The sequence below is a fragment of the Acyrthosiphon pisum genome, chromosome A2 (assembly GCF_005508785.2).
Source record: "Acyrthosiphon pisum isolate AL4f chromosome A2, pea_aphid_22Mar2018_4r6ur, whole genome shotgun sequence".
Classification (NCBI taxonomy): Eukaryota; Metazoa; Arthropoda; class Insecta; order Hemiptera; family Aphididae; genus Acyrthosiphon; species Acyrthosiphon pisum.
The window spans coordinates 107030638-107047623 of NC_042495.1; the positions used below are offsets into that span (position 1 = coordinate 107030638).

Genomic DNA, 16986 nt, shown 5'->3' on the forward strand with positions numbered 1-16986 from the left:
TTAAAACCTTTGTTATGTTGTTTTTATTGTTCTAAGATATATTTACAAAAAAAACTATGAGAATTAGTTTTAAAGAACTGCATACATAAATTATTTATGAACAATATAATATAAATATAGTAAGTGATTTGTCATTTGTCGAAGAAATCATAAACTAAAAATATTAAAATAAACCACTAGAGTCTGAATAGTATATTATTCACATAATTACATTTGGACCAGAATTAATCATCCTATTAAAATTGAAGAATTGAAAACTGATAAAATTTGATAGAATCACTCCACCTTATGCACAAAACTATCCTGTAAAAAAAAAAAAAAAATACAATACAATTAATATTTTCCTAGACTAAATAGAAGAAATTAGAATGTTCTGAATTTCAATCAGTTTAATTATTGGAGATTTTAGAATATCTAAGATAATATCATTTTTTAGTTTAGTGACTTACAAATCTGATCATCCTGTTAACATCATATTAAGTATTGTTCATTAGTTATTATAGGCAATTATTATTATGATATATTTCTACTTAGTATAAAAGAGAATTAATTCTAATATAATATTATTTTATTTTATAAATTAATAAATAAACAATTTTTCACATAATGAAATCCTTACCTACAAAAAAATATAAATGACTCAGTCCATATAATATATGATCAATAATTAATCTCCTTCGATTTACTATGTTGATTCAATAATGAAGTTGGACAGTCATCTCTTAATGTAATTGATGCTAAAATTAAAATCAACCTATGAATAAAATTAGGTACATTATAAATATTGTGTATACATATTTTATAGGTTACACACTCACTTATAAACAGTATTTTCAACGAATCACCATGAAATGTACAGCAGTATTGAATATCCTTGAACGAAGACTCACATTTTAATATTAAATGTTATTTTTTATTTACAGGCCAATGCAAATGCAATGATCATATTAAAACGAATTGAATAATTAAATTTAAGAAAGAATTATTTGAACTAAATGTTTTGTATGTTACAATGTTACATACAAAACAAATATATAGCTAACGTATGATATGAAGCTCCCAGTTCTTTTTAAAATTGATCCACATTGTAATTGGTTTCTGCTATACTTTCTTCCATGATACATAGGTATGATTTTCACAAATTCAGCACCAGAGTACCTACTTACCTAACTCAAGTTTTGGCACAAGTAATTGCATACTTTCATTGAGTAAGAGCTTTTTCCCCAATTTCAAGATAATTGAATTTTCTTGGAGTGTTTGGGACATCTCTTACTTACTCATAAGTCATGACATAACAAACAACGGGTGTAGATACAAAAAATATCAGTAATTTCTTCATAACAATTTGTAGACATCAGAATGATGAAGGTTGATACCAAAGACAATCGATAAAAAAAAAAAAAAAAAGACGGTCGTATAAAACGAAGCTGAATTGCCCAAAAATATGGTTAACATTTTTGTGCAAAGTGATCCATTGGAATAAACTGTGTTGAAAAACATATGTTAGTCTCCATGACTGACATCCCTAATTTATTTTGAGTCATAATTAACTTTATAGATGTAGTAAGATATACAGAAGTAGAATTTTAATTTGTGGCCCATTGTGGTTCTTTTCTACGGCGACAAATCAACGAAGAGTTTCATTTATTAGATATATACATATATATATGTGATTATGTAGAGATGGGGACGAAACCATTCTGAAAGTCAAGCTTCGGTCGAACCGCAGCTTGCTTTGCAGTCGATGTTCTCGTTATTGGAAGTAAATACAGCGCCTGCAGCCTTAAGAAAAGCCAAACAATCCTCGCGCTTATCGAATGCCATTTGATCTTGAATGGTCGAGATTGGAATAGTTGGACGGTAACTGTTATATCATAATAAAATTATCTTTAAAAAAATTACTTATTAAAAAAGGAAATATTTAACTAAATACATTAATAAATAAAACTATATTTGTAGATACTTGAATTGAATACATATTCTAATAGAACATGATTTCAAAACAAGGAGGTTCTGAATTATCAAAATTATTAGTTGTTGAAACAATTTTAATTTATAAGCATTGAAATAAGTATAATTATTTTTAAAAATATTATAATATAATTTACGTTGTAAGCAAATAACCATATTAAATTAATGTAAATGTAAATACAATTGTAGGCTAATGACCAAGCTGTTTCAGCCTTTATACTAAAAAATATATATAATTATATATGGTTTGAAACAAACACAAATCGTCCCTATCTTGACCCAGAAAATTGAAAAATTATTCAAATTCAAAAAACATTGTGTTGTTAAGAACACAAAAAATGAATACCTGTAGTACATATTATGTAATGCCCTGAAAAATAATGTTATAATAAATGATAAATTGTTTGTATACATACGACTTGGCAATAGCCAAATAGAAGTTATTGCGCTCTCTAGCCAAAAACATATCCATTAAGTATGAGGCCATTTTAGGAGCAATTTTGTACAAAGAAAATAGCTGAACATGGTTTCCTAACCACCAAGCATCTTTGATTTTCAATGCAAAATCTACACACTTGTCTTTGATTTTTGACTCCTTAATATACAACACAACATTGTTTAATTCTGCAATATACAAATTATAATCATTCTGTTAATACAAATTAAATTAAGTTATAGTAGCAATAAAAATTTAAATTGTATAAAATTAAAATTACCACATAAAGCTCTTGTATATATACAATACAATATACTATAACAGAGGAATTCATTTCTATGTTTTTGAGCAGCAGGGTTATCTTTTAACTCCTCATACAAGTCACACAACTGGGTCTGACATTGATTAAATTCTCCCATATCACTTTTTTCTAGAGCTATCCTAGCGTGTGTTTCATATACTTCGACTGTAAACGGATCCCTAATACCTTGCACCTATATCCAATAATAATTTTTTGATTACCAAACACAATCTATAATATTAAGTTAGTTTCTTACTGTCAAGTCTTGTCGAATAGATTTCAATTGATCACAAGCAAAAAGATAGTCGCTATTACTCATCCATTTGGATTTAACATGTTGTAATGAATTGACTAAAATCCTTAGTGGTCTTACAGCGTCGGCGTCTGGTGCCTGTTTAGTTTATAATTAAAATTAATAATGATATAATTAACAAAATAAATATAATAAATAAAACTAACTGCAGTCAATCTTAAATATTTTTTTTCTAAATCAATGCATGTTCCGACAATATGGCAAGAGTCTATATGAAATTCATCATCATCCATGGAAGACAACTTTTGTGTGTGATAATCATTTTTTAATATTTGACGAGGCTTTTTTTTTGGACTTCCTTGGGATGAAAAACGTGCCGCACGCTTAGTCAACAAATGTTTATCATAATTTGGTTTATTATTTATAGAACCATATTGTTGATATATATGAGCATCTTCATTATATAATCTAGACAAATAAAACACCAGATGAGTAAAATAATAATAATATCAAATCACTTATTTAAGACATTGATTATACGATAATAAAAATAAGACAAAATAGTTGCTTACTTTTTATTCTTATAAGTATATCTACTTTTTTTGCTATTACTTTCATCACTACTGACATTAAGAGGAATAAAATCATCACTATTTTGTCTTTTGTTTTCACGTAATGGACTGTTTTTCTTTTTAATGTCAGTATTAGATCTAAAAAAAAAAAAAAATTGTACTTGAAATTACATAATAAATTACATGCTTATGATAAAAATATTATACAGACATAAAGCATATTATTATTAAACAGTGTTAATTGGCTGAAAATTTCAATGTACTAAATTTACAATATGTTTATATATAGACAATTGATTATTATATAAGTATTCTAGAAACTAAATTCACAAGTTTAAAGGCTCTGTCAAACAGAACGCGTTGTAACAAATTACAAAATCACGCGACGTGAAAATAACGCTTTCTGTTTGACAGCGCCTTAAAACTAGCCATATTTTGTAATATGATTAAATACTTACTCATTAGAACTATTTGATGAAGGAGACAAACAAGATTTGAATTTTGAAGTAAAATAGCAGTTAACATAGTTATTCGTAGATTTTTTGAATGCAATTTTGATGATAGAATTTTTATTTTTACCATTTTCTTGATTTTGGTTAATTGTAATATTTTCACTTAATAACCTATTAATAGAAAACATATTTTCATCCAGACAAATTATTTTATAACACAGAAAAACATTTATACAGTTTGTTTTTTTTAATATACAACAAAATAATTGTTGTATTAATTTTCATATTAAAAATAAAACATCCTAAAAAAACATAGAAAATAATACATACATTGGCATTGGTTCTTTTGACCAGTCTTTAATCCATAATGACCCATCATGATTTGCATTGGTCAATTTTCCTTTTAAAATGATATCCATTCTATCTCTGTCTATTTTATTTACACATTTATCTTGACATTTTTTAATATACTCTCTAAAAAAAAAAATTAAAGACTTTCAATAAATGTATTCTCAATAATAAAAAACATCTTTTTAATTACCTCAAACTAGTTGGACAATTATCAGGCAAGTCAAAGGTATTTTGTTTTTTTTGAACAGGTTGGATTTCTTTAGGTGGTGCCGGTTGTTGAGGTGGAGGTTTGCTGGGAACTATTGGAGTAAACGAAAATAAAGAATTTGATATTGTTTGTTTTGGAGTAGGAGGAGGTTGGGAAATAGGAACAGGAGGAACAAAATTTATTATAGGATATATAGGAGGAGCAATTTGTGCAGATTGTTTAGCCATAGCTGCCTCCATTAAGTTCCTTTGTTTTTTTCTCCATTTTTTTCTACCGTTTTTAGTTTGAGGCATTGGAGGTAAGGATGATATATTTGGTTGAGGTGCTAGAAACATGTAGTTAATACTTTAATTTAATAAAATAGACATCTCCCAATATGAAGTCTAACAACATAAAATGTGGTTTATACTCCATTCCACGAGAGATGGAACTTGTTTCGCACATTCGACTGATGTCAATGATGGCCAAATTCCCCACCCCCTTTTACCGATCAGCAGCAATCTACAACATACACTTGACAATCATTACCGAACTGGCATATGTAGTAAGAGATGCACAGTAACAGACAAAAAAACAAGTTCTTATCTCGTAGAACAGAGTATACCTATGGACTGTGGCGCACATTGAACATAACTATAAAATTATAGTATGAGGGCTAGCTAAGATACAAATTTGATTAAATTCAGTGTTTTAACATAAAATAAATATCTATTAAAATTTAATATTGATTTGATAGATTTAAAAATAAAAACATTCATATAATTATTATTTATAAGTTTATAACTGTGAATTCTTCAATTGAGAACAAACTATAAAAATTGTTTACAAGCTTATAAAATGTTAATTACAAGAAACTATAACCACAAACAACACTTAATTATTGTAACTCAGAAAATTATAATAGCATTCATTTTAAAACATTTAAGGAGCACTAAACACAAGAAAAGATTTTTAAATTTGAAAGAATGTTTTTTTTTTTGGTGTTGTGTGCCCTTTAACAGTGAAAGTAGTAAAGATACAATGTGTTTTCTAGGTGATACATTTAACATATCACACTACTTATTTCAAAAACTATAAAAAAATTTTATAAGGGTTCTAGTTGTTACAAACAAAATAATAATAAAAAAAAAATAGTAGCTTTTTACTTTTTAAAATCATAACATATGGTTTTGATTTCCTATATGTTATTAGTTAGGTAGGAATTCCGCAAAATAGCTGTAGATTGGAAGGAAGCCAATAAATTTGTATATTTTCTATTTAAGGGTTTTATTATATAACACAACAAATCTGAGTAGGGTCCTGAGTGGGGTACCACCAATGTGGGATGAATTGCCACTCTTATATAAAATATAAGATAACAGACAATCTGTACAAACAATACAACAGATGTATCTAGCTGCATTGATCAATTAATAGATTCATTTTTACAACAATTATATTACAATGCATACAAGTATAACAAAATTTGAAAATAAAACTGTAAAGTATAAATAAAAAAAAGTAATAAATTAAACTCAAACTTACGTAGAGGTACATCACATATTCCAGGAACTGGTGGAGGAGAACCAGGTGGTAAAGGTGGAAGTTTATCTAAATCATCACTATCAAATTGAGGTGGCGGGGGTTGTGAAGGAGCTGGCCCATTTGGCAGAGGAGGAGAGTTTTCTTGTGAAACAGCAGCAGTTTCTAGTGTGCCTGAAAATATATCATAATAATATATTTTGATATTAATTTAAACAAATATTATATGTAATAACTTAAAGTAAAATTAATACTTTACCTCCATGAACAAATGGTTTAAAGTTAAAATTTAACGATTGACTGGGAAAACTTTGAAATCCTTGCTAAAAAATAAAACAAAATGTTGTATATTATGAGGATAAGAAAAAAGGACAATAAATAATTGTAGTTAAATTTAAGTCATACCGGATTATAGCATTGTGATCCATAAAACGCATTCATATTATACATTTGAGGTCCCGTATAACTACAAAAAGAAATTCAACATTGATATTTAATACAAATATTATTCTAAATAAATAATTTAGTATTAGTATTTAATTTAAATCAATTAATAATAAAATAACTTTTTTATATTTTGATCATGAAGCACTTACTTTCCATAAGACCAGTTTATTGGCTGAGACCAGTTTGGATATTGATTATTAGTACCAGGAGTTCCTGGATTTTGACTCTGATCAGCCATAACTAGAATTAATGTAATTGATTTAATTAAAAATAAAACACTTATGTGTAATGTACCAATAATTTTAATAATTCATATTGGTTATTCTAGTCAAGCAGCTGCTGCCGAAAATCTCGATTCCATTACTTTAATCTAAATTAAATACTTATTTATTTTAATCACGGTATAATTTTGTTGATCCATGCAGAACACACACATCAAATATTGAAAATTTAAAGTGATCAAATAAGACTTGGATAAAAATCATTTTGGAACTTGATATATTATATATGCCAACATTTGTAAATTTCTTTGTGGTAACAATAACAAAGTATAAATTGTGTATTTAATCAGATAATAAACGAAAGTGTTAACTTTATGTCTCTTTTATAAATAAATTTGCGAGTAAATTTGTATTTAGGTACCTAGGTATATTTTTTTGTTTCTTACATTTTATATATAGATAAACATTCTACATTTATTCATTGTTTTACAAAATGTATAATATTATGTCTATTACAATCTATAACTAACAATTATCTCCACTATGTCTTTCAAGAAAAATTTAAACTTAAAATTAATAAGAAATGTAGAATAGGAAAATAAAATTGAGAATACTTTTAATAGGTTGCCAATATGGCAGTATATGATAACCGGAAAGTTCAATATTCATATTTTTTTCAATACCTAGGTATATAATAAAAATGAATATAAATAATTTTAGTATTCTCCAATGAGTTTAAAATTATGACAAAATATTCAGTTATTATTAGGAATTTAAAATCTGTTAGGTAGGTTAAGTACCTTCATAAAAATGAATGGTTGAATAAAAATACACAGCAAAAAAATTCCCGAAACACAATATTCTTAAGGTAGCATTTTTCAATAAAGGTGAATTATTAATATTTTTAAAATGTAGATGAATACAATATTATTGATACATAATTACAAATATGTAGGTAGATGCTTACAATTTAACAAATACATTATATTTAAATATTATACAAGTTCAACAACTCAACAACTATACAAATTAAGAATCAAATTTTAAAGAATCATTATTTAATGAAAATTAAAAACCAAGCTCATTATTATTATCATTATATTAAATGTTGAAAATAAATATTGAATAGAAACAATAGAATATATAGATTATGTTATATATTAGGCATTTGAATTTTCGCCATCATCGTCAATATATAATATAACAGTATAACAATTAATTTATTGACTATTATTATTTATTTTATAATTTAATTTTTAATATTTTGTATTATTTATCAAAAAAATCACACAGGAAAGACCTCTAAAAAATTATTCACGACCCTAGGATAAAAATTCCACCTGAGGATATTTATTCTGATTACCCTTCATGTAAGTTATTAAAATGTTTGAATTACCTACATAGAATTCAATGTTTTGTGTCTATTAACTACAATAATTTTAAGACATTAGGTATGTACATGATTATACCTTATATTACAATGTTCAATTCTTCAATGATTAAACAGAAATCACAAACGCACAGTCAACAAAAACCAGACTTACGTTATGTAGGTCATTGACAAAATAATTTTTATTTTAAAAATCTATGAAGTTTTCCTCGGAATAAAACCAATATGTTTACATTCTCAGACAACCAGTGACCGTCAATGACAGAATACAACTTTAATATAATATGTACAAACCTCTGCAGCGGTAAATGTTTGATTTTGCTGGTAGGTACGTTAAAGATAAACGGGGGTTAAAAAACTGGCAAAGTGATAATATTCGGGTGGTTTAAAAAGTTGTAAGCAATGACGAGCTGGATCAAAAACAAACGACAGGACAACGGTAGCTGATATTGGACAAAATCATGGCGACTCGCAATACTGTTCAACTGTCGGTGTAAAACAAATTTCTTCAATACGCGAAACTGCGAAAGTAATGCAAATAACGGTGCGCACTGCGCCGATGCAAGTTGACGCGGAGGAGAAATGGAGTATAACGCTCGTTGCCCAATGACTCTGACGACCTCACTGGAGACCACACTGAACACTCACTATAGACGAATCACGAATGACGATCGCAGAATAAAATAATTAATAAAAAGTATAATGGGTATTAAGAAATCCGACGTTCCGACAATGGGTCCTCACTCCACACGTCCCAAATCTTCGGTTTACCCATGAAAACGGGAGGCCCGATCAGCAGCAGGCTATTCTTAATTCAGTGGCCCGACATTGGCAACGTCGCACGGCGGTGTTGCCAATTACATCGTGCGTCGCGACCAAATTGAGTACGAGTCGCTTCTTTATCGTTGGTTAGGTTAGGAACGCACGTGCGACCACAAATAATATTCAAATAATATTTTGTAGTATTATAATTCTGTGAGTGCGACTGCGACAGCCAACCGGTCGGCGGTTGCATTGTGATAATATTATGTGTTAATACGATGATAACGTCGTGTTTACGTCTGTGATCTGTATACCCGTGTTCCGAATGGCCGTACTGCCGTAGGAACTATAGCAGTATTTCTGAATTCCGATTCCGTATTAATTTGATTTCTACATGTTTTATACTTTAAGACTTTCATAATGTCGTGCAGCAAAAAAATATTAAATAATTTAGAAAAGTTAAACCTTTCTTACACTGAAGAAGAAATCGTGCAGATAAACGATGAATACCGGAGAGTAAGTTGTAATTTTTGGGTGTGAAACTCACTATTAAAAAAGTCCTTACATTAAATTTAATCGCTTTGGGAATTGGAATGTTCATCCTCTGTACACTTTAATATTACCTACATGCTTGCTGTACAATATATCTAATATTTTATTTTATTTAATCTGTTTGTAGTATTTACAACAGAACTTGTACTTACATTTATTTGGTGCTAAAATATTTCTCATTGTAACTATTTCATGTTTAATAGTACCTACCTATATTGGTAGGTGGGTACAAAATTAATAATTATACTATTATCTTTGTAAGTTTTAATAACTATTGTCTTAATTATGTGAATTATTTCAGGCAGTGGAAGAAATATGTGATGGACTACTTAATGTAGAAATTGTTTTTACCTCATTGACTCAAAATTCACGAATGCGTCATATTTTAAACTATTCATCTTTAATAATGACACATTTTCTAAATGCTGATATTGCTGAACCTGTGAGTTAAAGAAGTTAAATACCTAATACACGAGTTTTCTCAGTGGGGCCCAGTATTTCATATGTATATGAAATTAAATAAAATAAAATAAAAAAAATTGAATAGGACATTTGGCCCCTGTGAGTAGTTCATATTATTGTCGTCGCCGTCGTCGTCTTTGTTGCCGAATAACAAAATTGGTAATTTCACATGTTAGGAAATTCACAAAAAATAATATTTTGAAAAAAGTTATTAGTTTTTATAATAATATAATATTTATTAAATTAATAAATATATGTAGAACCACAAAGGGTAAGAGAATTGAAAGACTAAAATTATCGTTAATTTAACACATGAAGACAATAGTTGAAATAACTGAAAATAAATGAAACGTCAATATTCAAATTATAAATGCAAGATTTAAGTTTAGAGCAGGTATAAAAAAAAATCAAAATTAGAAATTTTATTACAAGTTGTTGGTAGGTTATCCCCGCATATTAATATAAATTATATTGAAATTATAAATTTTTTAAAAATAATTGAAATTTTAAATTTAAAAAAGCCATTTAAAATACTGGGGACCAAACGCCCTATGGGCAAGCCCAGATTAAGGGGGCACGATTGCGGGGCCCATCTTTATCCCCAAAATATATATTTTTATTAACGCGTCCAATACAGTTTTGAAAAAAAAATTATTGTAGGTAAGGTAAATTATTATTAAAGGAACACACAACACAAAAAATATTTTTTTATTTGAAAGAATATTCAATTCTAAGGACAATGGTATAGGTTTTACGTTTCTACTCACATTATTCAATAAGTTATGAGCAATTGAAAAAAGACGTGTGACGTCATTGGGCTCTACTCATCGTAATTGCCTCTCTTATACGTGTTAAAGTTCCTCGCTTCTCACAACGATTTACCCTCCTAAACATTTTATTTTTGAAATTCAATTTACGTATAAATGTGTGGTTTTATGTGTTAAAGACGACGCAAGAATCAGAATTTTTATATGACGTTTAGTTTTTTTTTAATATTCAAAATCTTAAAAGAGACATTTGGTTAAACGGCACGTCATGGCGGTCGGCGGACCGGTTGTTCGAACGCCGCGCGACGCTCGTCATGACGTTGGTGCCAAGAAAGCCAACTGGCATAAAACTCAGAGCAAAAATAATTTAATTTAGACCTGTTTTATAATAAATAACAATACAAATTGATTGAGTGTGCAAGTTAATCATAAATAATACCCATTGCATGGTTCCGACCGAGTGGTTTACCGGCGGGAGAAATAATAATAATATACCATCTTTCAATAATAATAAACATACAAGTACCAGCCACGGTGAAATAGTAATAATATATACAAAAACATTACCGTAGGTACGCACGATGTTTTCATGTGCCGCCCCTCGACGCACCATCAAAATTGGTGTCTACTCGCTCATGTTGCTGAGACGGAAAAAAATAGAGATCTTGGCTTTTGGCTCTGTCGGCCGATACATATCATGGGTGGCATATGCGCAGATAATAGAATGAGTGGTCGATACTCTAGGTACTTTGTTAAAGGTATGGTGATCGTCGGTTGTTATGAGACCTTATATAATTATACCTAAACCATGGGTACAAGGAGGGGAGCGTGTGTGTGACTGCCGTACAGGTGATGTGGTCATCGATCCATGGACACCTGAGGTCCGCAGGCTAAAATGTCTCATCGCACGTCGCGCTCATAATGTAGGTACCAGTAATGTTTTATCTTATAATAATTAATGAACTTTCGTGTGCCTGATTTGCGTTCGACGTCATACGTCATTACAAATCTATGATATTTAAAAATGTTGTTTTACGACTAGAAACTAGGTAATAAGATTTTTTTCTAAAACATTAATATACTTTACCTGTGAATAATTTACCTGCAGTCAATATAAAAACACTAAACATATACGAATCAACAAAAAAAAAAATACAGTTTAGACTTTAGAGCATACACAATTTATAAAGTATCTGAATTATATATTTTTTAATATCTATCACGTTAAATTTCGATAAAGATTTCCCATCGAAAGCATTAAGCGAACACTAGCGCACTATGTTCAAGTCGTAGCAAAAAAATTGTATTGGCCCTACATTTAATTGTTCACGTAAATAGGTAGGTTTATCCATTTATATATATTATAATATGTATACAACATACTATGTTATATGCAATGTGTAGATATATTTAAACACGAATAAAGAACAGCGTGCATTACTTTTCCAACCAATACTCTTATTCATTCAATAAAAAGAAAATAATATCACTACACATTTATATTAAATTATCTATTTATTTTCTCATCGTTTTTTATCGATCTGCTGATTGCTAGCCCGAGGAAGGCAGGTGATGTTGTAATCACTGTTTTTACTGTAAATGTAAAACATAATATTATTAAACAAAATATATAATATTTAAAAACATAGGTAGTATTATTATTAATGTAAATTTTAGTCGTCGGTATTAAAATAAATAACTCTCTGTCAACTATGTTATCTGTACGACACTCAACAATAAAATTAAGTATTGAGTGTCGTTTATAATTTAAAAATAAAAAAGTAAGAACGAAAATATTCAATGAGTCCCACGGTTAAGCAATATACCTATACATATTATATAGCCAACGTCACTTATGTGTGTGTGTGTGTGTGTGTGTGTTAATGGGCCGTGTTTTTTCCTTCTTCGTCAAGATTAAGGTAGGGTCACCTGTCTGGGCGTTATTATTATAACGAATGCTTGCGCCGCAGCGGGTGCTGGCGACGGGAAGTCGGCTCGGCAAAGAGCCTTACACACAATTATATTTGGAAATAACCGAAGGGCGAAAGGTGAAGAGGAGACGTTACACCCCTCAGTCAAAGATCGGCTATAAATCGTTTAAGCGTATACAAAAAGAAACGTCGGGCTATATTTTCTGACAGTTTAGAAAACGATTGTTATCGATACCTAAGGTATATCCAATGCTCGATCGGCGCCGCCAAGTCGCCTGCGTGTTAGATAGACAGACAATATAGGTATATGGAAGTGGGTAGTGAGTGTTTGTAATGGTATGTCTTGTTTGTAGAATACAGGGGGAAAATATTTTCACCACTGAACACGATTTTATGTATACAACCTGTATGTATATAAATAACCAAGACTCGTGCACTACAAGTACCTCTATTATTTTATGCTCCGGTCGAATTTGATGGAAGTGTATGCACATTCATTGCAATGTCCGGCCGTGCTCAGGGTGACCATGGATATGCTGAACCTAGTGAAATACATAATTTACCAAGTACCTAACAAAAAATGTGTTTTTGTAAGATTTGGGAATTTTTAAATGTAAGTACCTATTACATAAGACCCTTGAAAAAAATAGATTTTCGTGAGTAAAGTGTTGAGCTATACTTTTGGAAATGTTAATTAGTTGTGTGCTTATAAATCCATATATTTATATCATTGAATAAGTCCATAAAAGTATAATCAATAGATTTTTTGCGAAAACATCACATACCGCATGCGAAATATTATTAATTAAAAGTACTCAAAGGTGGGCATTAACTAGTTAAAAAGTTAAAGTTAAGTTAAAAAATTAATTTTTTTTTTAACTTTTCCACTTAACTAGTTGGTTTATTTTTTAATCAACTAATGAACTTAACTAGTTTAATTTACAGTTGAAATAACATAGCTTTTTTCAGTTGATTTTAAAAAAATCCATCAAGGTAAAAAAAAAATTTGAAATTGTTCATTTATACGTAAATATTACTATATCAGTATAAAATAAAAATAATCCAATACAAAACAAATACATTTCTGTTCTATTTCTTGATAACATAATTTTCTGTATATTAAATATTAATATATTTTATTAAGTTGTAAATTATATATTATGCGGGCTGCAATTATAAATGTTTTTAATAAAATTAATAATTTTAAATTACAAGTTGACAATTGTTATGTTTTAATGTTATATAACTTCTAATATATATGAAAGGCATGTGCTCATATTCATGTATTGTGACAATCAATTACTATACGATACAAAAAAAATTAAATTATAAATTTGAGATGAGTATAGTTTAAATTATTAAATAATAGTAAAGTAAAAGTAAAATGGTATACATTGTATATTATGATAAAAGTTCAATAAAATTATTTTTTTTAAATTTATAAATTAGAAACTAAAAAGACACATTCACTATTTATGTGATTTACATACCAATTAAAAAAAAAATAGATAAACTTTTTTTTAAACTGAGTTAAGTTAATATTTTTTTTGTATATATTAACTTTTAACTTATCGAGTTAAATTTATAATTTGTTAACTGTTAATTTTTAACTTATCGATCTTGTGTCCTCTTAATTTAACTTAACTTGAGTTTATTGTTTTCATTAACTTGCCCACCTTTGGAAATATTCATATCTCACTCTAGGTCGATTTACTCTATTATCAAAACTAAAAGTACACTGTTGAAACTAGTGAATGAAAATTGTATGTGTCGTACGTGTGTAAGATGGAGACAACAAATACATGAGTAGCGTCCTCTTAATTATAACTATATTAATTATATTATTGTCCCTTTAATTATATTTAAACATCCGTATTTGTCTTCGATAAAACAATTTTATGAATTATTTATCTTAATGCCAGCCGTATTAAAACATAATTATTAATCGGTTCCATGTACAAAAAAAAGTAACCTATATATATTTTTAAACTACAACCAGCTGCACACATTAAGAAAATTCTTGAAACATCCGTATTTGTTTTCGATAACACTATTTTATTAATTTCTTAGCTTAATGCCAGCTGTACTAAAATATAATTATCATCAGTTCCACGTACAAACAAATGTTATTACATTAAATAATATTATAATACATATAATAGGTTCTTATAATTTATATCAATAATTGAAATAGCTTACACTGTATTAGTAACGACCTAATTTAATTAAAATGTACAGTATTTATTTTGTAAAACAATTATAATTGTATAAATATCAAAAAAATAAAAACCATTCTTCAATAATTTTGATTTGTGTGCTATTAAAACAATGGAAATAAATATTATCAATTGATAAATATTGAACCTAACATACATAATACTATATTATTATGTCCAAAAATAATTTATTGATTATGTCCAATATGGTAATGACCAGTGTTCGCAACGTTCACTAAAAAAATGTATTTATTCACATTAAAATTCATAATTTTTTTCAATTAAACATGTTCGCATTCACGGTGTTTAAAAATATGAATGCGTTAATTTTGTCGTTTATTTGGTTTGTTTTATTTAAATAAGAATACAATATCGCGGAAATCATATTTTTGTTGTTTTATATCCAGGCGTTCCCACTGGAATTTCATGTATTTTATTTCTTTAATTCATAATATAATATCATGTATCATAATTGTATTGTCATTCAATATTTATTAAATAATAAATATATTTAAACGTCTTAAAAATCGTTCAAATTCATTAAATATATAAACATCGTTCACGTTCACGTTCTATTTGGAAAAAATGAGTTCATGAACGGTCGTTATTCGTTAACGTTCATATTTAGTGAACAATACGTGAACGAAGTTCTTTTCAAACACCGGTAATGACTCATAATCCGTGTTGTAAAAAATACTTTTAAAATGCCACCCAAATACAATAATAAGCTTTTAGAAGTATTTGAAATAATCTTCAAATACAAAAAAAACTAATTCTATTTAGTTCTGATATAATGTGTTATCAACAATTTGTAAATTGCATTTTAAAAACATGATTCGTTCAATAATCAACAATCTGATCAGTTATATTAGATTTTTTTAGTGATAGTTCCACCACAACAATTAACTTTTCTCTACAGAGGTATAATATATTAGATTAAAACTATATAGGTATGTAATAGGATATCCCATACCGTCATCGATCGTCGTCGACGATAAACGATAATGATATTATTGATAACCATTTTCTTGGTAAATATGTAGTACTAATAATAATAAAATTAGTAATGATATTTTCGTATTGTTAAATAAATTATAAAGTATAATAGCTGTTAAGCAAAAGCTTATTACATAATATATTATATTGTGTTGTTAACTGAATAAACTTATTCTGCTACCGTAGTCGTCGACGACTGGAGAAAAAAACATTTAATTAAGCTATTTATCGACGTAAACCGATATCGAAGTGTCCATAAATGATAAATATATAATATAATATTGTCATAACGTTGAAGGATAAACACATTGCACAGTTTTTTTTATTTAACAAGGATTATAAATAGAAACAAATTAAGTACTAAATAAATAAAAAAAGTATTTAAAATATCATACAAATATTAAAAAATAAAAAGTATTTAAAAAGTATTCAATACGGAAAAAAGTATTTGAATACTTTTACTCAAATACATTAACTCAAATACTTTACAACACTGCTCATAATGTCCTAAGAGTTCAAAGTCCAGTGAAAATCCAACCATCGTTATAATGTGTCACTGGTAAGTGATAACAACGAGAACATGTACCTAGTGATATATTTATTATTCTGCTTGTAATCAATGTTGAAATGTGTATTTTATCCTGATAAAATTAACTATATCATGAATAATTGTATTATTGAATGCTTATAATATGTAACATGCATATTGCATGACATAATAAAATATACATTTATTTTCGTCCAAGTACGATACGCCACACCACTATCAAACGTCGATATATAAATATTATTTATATAATTTAGATGACTATATAATAAATCCATACATTTAAGGCCGGCTGTTTTTTGTATAATAATCGAATATTATTAAATGTATAATCATCACACTGACTGAATAGATAAGTAAGAATAGTGTTATACATTATTATATTGTGATAAACGTAAATGCGTGCTGATAGAATGCAATAGGTACACAGGCAGTTTTATCTCAACTTGAATAAATAATATTAGGAAATGTGAAATAAAATATTAATTAAGGCACACATCTGGACAATTAATATTAAAATAGTGTCTGTACTAATTGTCTACAAAATTACCATGGCACCGGGGGCCTTAAGAGGACGCCCCACCCACATGTGTTGTCTCCGTCTCACAAACGCGTGACATTACCAAATTT

General features: G+C 28.2%; 1 protein-coding gene across 2 annotated transcripts; it reads right to left on the bottom strand.

Annotated features, from left to right (window-relative positions):
- On the bottom strand, positions 1–8885 carry LOC100163389 (leukocyte receptor cluster member 8 homolog). 2 transcript variants are annotated; one of them, XM_003245590.4, is made up of 16 exons: positions 8418–8885; positions 6662–6752; positions 6471–6531; positions 6325–6388; positions 6069–6239; positions 4527–4869; positions 4316–4459; positions 3992–4156; positions 3534–3671; positions 3168–3429; positions 2965–3099; positions 2688–2901; positions 2388–2595; positions 819–1864; positions 620–754; positions 1–303 (listed from the first exon to the last, which is right to left on the bottom strand). In XM_003245590.4, the coding sequence occupies exons 2-14, from the start codon at positions 6748–6750 to the stop codon at positions 1708–1710; spliced, it is 2151 nt and encodes a 716-aa protein (XP_003245638.1). In that variant the 5' UTR covers positions 6751–6752; positions 8418–8885; the 3' UTR covers positions 1–303; positions 620–754; positions 819–1707. The 2 variants fall into 2 exon arrangements, with proteins under 2 accessions (XP_003245638.1, XP_001942748.2); XM_001942713.4 differs by having other exon boundaries at positions 620–737; positions 8418–8834.
- Between the last annotated feature and the right edge of the window lie 8101 nt (positions 8886–16986).

What these genes read in the sequence shown, in the direction of transcription:
- LOC100163389 (XM_003245590.4), bottom strand. Translation starts at nt 6,750, where the DNA reads ATGGCTGATCAGAGTCAAAATCCAGGAACTCCTGGTACTAATAATCAA. An exon ending in AATATGTGATGTACCTCTAC is followed by an intron (nt 4,870 to 6,068) that starts GTAAGTTTGAGT and finishes ACATGTTTCTAG; the next exon opens with CACCTCAACCAAATATATCA. An exon ending in ATATACAAGAGCTTTATGTG is followed by an intron (nt 2,596 to 2,687) that starts GTAATTTTAATT and finishes TGTATATTGCAG; the next exon opens with AATTAAACAATGTTGTGTTG.